General features: G+C 45.0%; 1 protein-coding gene across 1 annotated transcript; it reads left to right on the forward strand.

Annotated features, from left to right (window-relative positions):
* Nucleotides 1-2,501: 2,501 nt before the first annotated feature.
* LOC308087899 (BTB/POZ domain-containing protein 8-like) lies at nt 2,502-4,658 on the forward strand (the record flags this gene model as incomplete). The annotated part of the gene is made up of 1 exon (XM_080432137.1): nt 2,502-4,658. The coding sequence occupies one exon, from the start codon at nt 2,502-2,504 to the stop codon at nt 4,656-4,658; it is 2,157 nt and encodes a 718-aa protein (XP_080288263.1).
* Nucleotides 4,659-5,225: the final 567 nt, after the last annotated feature.

A 5,225-nucleotide genomic window follows, 5' to 3' on the forward strand; every position in this document is an offset into this window, starting at 1 on the left:
AGTACAGTAAACTAACTTCAAGGGGGGATAAATGGAGAGTGAAGAGCTAGTGTGTGAGTTAGAGTCTAAAGAGGTGAGTCTTCTTCGGCTGATACCTGCGGACAGACGGATGCAGACATTCGTGGCTTTTCGGTTCTCGGGAACCGTTGGTCCGACTGAATTTGTCTTGCTTGTTGCATCATCACCTGTTGCTCTACTGTGAATCATGTTGCAACACTTGCAGCCATGACCTTCAGTCAATCCCCAGAGACTGAATGAGCTCCATGCATGGATCCTTTAGTGAACATGTCATCTCCCATCACTTCACTACTTCTTTGATCCTTGTGACTTTAACAGTGATTCCATCATGTTTCCTTCGCCTTGTCTGTCTCTCTTTATCACTTATCAGTGATATCATCATGGTTCTTTCAACCTTAGTTCGTCTCTCTTTATGACTCAACAGTGATGTCATCCTGACAGTCAGTTGGTTTCTATATTGATATAGCTGCCAAGCTATAAAATCTCATGCTTCACCCTATGAGGGACAAGATGTAAGAGATTTATCTATGGGTGTCAGCAATGCCGGTTTGACTTCCCCAGTTTGGACTGCTGCATCTTGGGCATCATGAGGCATTTATGGCATGGGTGATCATAACAATACTAACACCTGCCAGTGCCAAGATGATAATTTGCTAATGGCTTAGTGTAATGATACAGCTAAAGTGCTTAGCCTCATAATTATTTACTGTACCACAATAAACAGTATTAAGATCCTGAAGGTGTTGATGGCTTGGATTACATTTAGACGTAATACTGTTCCTTTGTCTCTTCCCATTTCACAAAGCAATGACACCTAAGGTTATATGTGTAGATTGGGGTCTGGGGACCCCCACGGGGTCCTTGAGGGGGTTCCAGGGGGTCTTCAACTAAATTGATTTATATAGGATCAAAATCAGTTTAAAGTGGCACTATGTAACTTTTTTAATGAATAACATGTACGGTAATTATTTCCAATCTGTATGGTAGAGTATGTTAATACAATATAACGTAAACAATTGGAGTGGTTGTATTTTGTCTCCCTGCTCTTCTATTGAAACATTTAGATTGTGTCAAAGGTGATGTGTCACCTAGACACAGGATCTGACAAGAATTTTGATTGATGGTCAATATTTAATTTATCCCCTGAGCAAGCAGGCAGGCTCTATTATCTCAATGGTAAAAAATGCAGCACTTGCACAGGAAACCGGGTTCAAATCTGGGGTAGAAGAGGAAAGTTACATAGTGCAGCTTTAAGCACTAACTAACCATTAACTATGTATGTAATACTTCGGCATTGTATAAATTTTTTAATCTTGAAAATAATCTGAAAGATTTTCAATATTTTGAATCCTTTTAACAACACAGGGGTCCCTGGCACAAAACATTTTGAAATGGGGGTCTACGGTTAAATCTGTACTATAATTTGAGGAATCTCTGTGTGAATCTCTGTGTGTGTCCCCCTCCTCCTCGAACTGTCTATTGTAAATATTTCTTGTTTTTCATACAGTAACCTGTAAACTGATTGTATGACGTTCTACACAGTAGTGTATTTGTCTGTTTTCTTAAATGTCATCATGATTTGAGTGTGTGGGGATCTCATTTTAAATAAGCCATTGTGCTTTTATGAGCAATCCAGTTTGTATTGTAAATTGTACTTCCATGTACTGTTTCCATGTCTTTTCTAAATAAAGTATTCAATCAATCAAAATCTTTCCCCGGAATTTTGTCCCTCGCATAACACGGACGGCATCAGACCGTTCGGTTCCAAACGTGGCGTGTGTGACCCATATCACCCTGAGGTGTGCAGTGCCGTACGACAATTCGGACGGACCAACGGTATCCGAGAACCAAGCAAGGGGGGTGGTAAGCAACATGGATATTGGATGGGGGCACGCTGGCCCATAAAAGGTTGAGAACCACTGTGCTATAGGGATGGCCTTATATAAGTACAGTTTGTACAGTACAGTACACACACACACGTTTTGGTGTTCATTTAGCACATGTGTGTAGGGAAAGGAGAGAGAGAGAGAGAGAGAGTTTAAATGCTGACAATTCCCTGAGTTGTAACGTGCTGTTTCACTCTCCCTCTCTGACACATGTACCTTCACCTTATGAACTGCCATGTTCTTCACATTGGCTGTGCCCATGGTGAGTCTGTAATTTTAGTGTAGTTTTAATTTAATTTGAATGTTGGTGACATTGGCACCGAAATGCCCAAATATGGACGTCAGCTTAAACGCAAGGTATAATAGGGGCTGCCGAACAGGTTATTGGATTCAAGCTCCTAAGTGGCAATGTAACCATCAGCCTGAGAGTTACTAGGTACTGATTGATATTGCATTTCTAATTCAGAGTGTTTGATTTTCACTAGGTGTTCACTGAGGAGATCCAGTCTACGGACTGGAAATGACTAGCTTGCCAATCGCTAGCCTGCTAGACACAGAAAATTGTTAAATGAGATAAAAAAAACTGCTAATGCAACCATGAGCTATTTTGAGCTATGTAAAGAACAACGCAAAGCTTCGTTCCAGGCCAAGGAGCAGAGATACAAAGCGCAGCTCAAGAGATCTTTGTCATCTGAGTTGTCTGAGGACTTGAATAGGTTGCTACAGGCGGAGCTGGAAGCTGATGTTTGTGTGTGTGGTGGGACCACTTCAATACGGGCCCACAGAGTGCTACTGTTGGCCAGAGCTCCGCACATCCTCAGAGGGGCTCACAAGGACCCCAATGAAGTCCACCTCCCAAAAAGCACAGATCTTGAAGACTTCCTCAGGCAAGTGTACACAGCAGAGCGGCGCATGATGTGCTCATCTGGTTCAATCCCAGACGCTGAGGAGTTGGAGCCACACCGCACAGTGTTTGTTCATGACCCGGCAGACCCCCTCAGTACCGCTGACTCAGGCGGTGGTGTTTTGGAGCCGGCCTCGGGGCTCGGAGCAGACCTTTTGGACCTCTACCAGAGAGGACAGCAGTGTGACATCACTATCCAGGTGGGGGATCAGGTCTTCCCCTGCCACAGAGCGATCCTTTGTGCGCGATCTCAGTACTTCCGAGACATGCTGACTGGGAAATGGAGGGAGAGCTCCGAACATTGCATCACACAAGGCTTGGGGCCAGAGGAGATGGACATCCTGCTCCTTTTTATGTATGGGGCCATTGTGGACCTGCCTCCCAGAGCCAACATCAGTCAGGTGGTGCTGGCTGCACACATGCTGGGTCTGGAGGGGTTAAATCGTGTGGTGGAGATGGTTCTGACCCGAGACTATTGCCGCTTTTTCCCCAAGAGGGCTGATGATGGGGTCCAAAAGACAATTCTAAAGTGTCTAACCATCAGCCACGCCTCCCTAGGCATTCAAAGCCTCCGAAGCTTCCACACATTGTGTAAGAGGTGGGTTGTTGAACATTATGTGAAGTGCTGGTCAGAAAGAAACTTCTCCCTCCTGCCACTTGAGCTCCAGAGAGAGTTTCTTACGGCCATAACTGAAACCATGACGGCGAATGACGCGGCAAACGTGCTCTGTGACACTGACCAACTGATTCACTCTCTCCCAGAGGTCCATTGGGCCAAACAGGTGATCGGCCTGGCCACAGAGCTGCACGAGTACAGCATGAATGTCATCGTCAGCCAGCTCCCCATAGTCATTCACACCGACTCCTTTCAAAAACTACTCGGTAGAGAAAAGATGACCCAGGAGGCTTTCCTGTTGAAGAAGCTGTGCGCCGCCATCAGAGAAGCCATGACTGTGGACAACTGCTGTGACCTCTTCTCTGCGGTGGACTTCCTGTACAGGGAGGAAATGAACCAATCTGTGCATCAATCGTTCAGCCAAGAGATTTGCACACTACACAAGAGGCTGTCGGCCTTCTTGCTCCACTCTTGTTTTGCCATCCGCCGCACACAGGGATGGGAGAGGCTGCCCACAGAACTCACAGAGAAGATACTTGCAGATGCGTTTGATAACGGAGACGACAGAAGACTTTGTAAAAAGCCTGAATTCCCCAACTCACTGTCGAGAGCTGTAAAATGCCAGCCAGCTGCACCTGAGAGCCCCCCTGTGCACAGGATCCAGACGGTCTCCAATTCCACGACTTCTACCTCTCGCTTTTCTGTGGCATCCATGAAGTCTGATGGACTGGGGACATCTAATGAGCTAGGAGATGGTCAGGCATCCAAGGCAAAAATAATGGAAAAAACAACCCCAAAAGCAAAGGTGGCATCCACAGCATCAACAGTTGTCAACGGTGCAGGAGCCGCAGGGGCCAGGCAGGACACAACGACTGCTAGCGGCACCAAAAACTTCTCTGGCATTAATGATCCAGAGAAAAGGCCTATCCTTGGTGTGCAAGGCCCCCCAAAACCTCTCCCCCAAGCTTCACATCCCCAGGCCAATAATGAAGCCTCCAAAAAGCACAGCAGCAGGAAAGTCAGATGGCCCCAGCCTCAGCCCGCCGCCTCGTCCACGTCACCAGAGACCAGCACTGGAAGCCCACGCAACATCTGCCTTATGCCATCCCTGGGCCCAAGCAGAAACAGCAGACTAAGGAAACCGCAGACTAAGGTCGTGAACAAAGTTCCTGTGACAAAGCCCCAGAACACAGACACAACAGAGAACAACATCCTACCAATAAGCCAAGTATGAGAGGGAAAGCAATCCTCTGCAGTGACTGCTTCCAGAGAAGGCACGTTTCCTTTCCAGTGCTCAGAAGGGACCAGTGTTTTGTTGAGCTCTGCACTCTTGTTCTCTGTTTGACCACAATTGTTTTGGTATCTGATCAAGTGATAGTAATAGGTACGTACGTATAAATAAGATATTATATTTATAAATGTAATATTTATATTGTAAATTTGACTGTGATTTGACTGTTTGACTGTGATTAATCTATTCTATGCAGTCTGCAACATGACTTTGATGAGTTTTAGACTTTCAAACTAGAAAGTGTAGGCTAAATCATAGTGAAATTAATGAATTTGCTAATACTAACATCGAAGGAAAATAAATATGTGTATAGTAGGCTGCCCACCTTCAGTTGGCAGCACTTCATGGATTTATAACTTAATAAAATGCAGGTTCAAGATTTTATGAATGTTACTTTAACAGGAAATAACAATACTCCTTAGAACATTTGGAAAGTCCTTTTTAGTGACATTGCTTTTGTTTTGGAAACATTGGCAGCAGTTTTATATTAGCTTTTTTATTTTCTATTTT

This window comes from Gymnoscopelus braueri (assembly GCF_963280865.1).
Source record: "Gymnoscopelus braueri genome assembly, chromosome: 1".
Lineage (NCBI taxonomy): Eukaryota > Metazoa > Chordata > Actinopteri > Myctophiformes > Myctophidae > Gymnoscopelus > Gymnoscopelus braueri.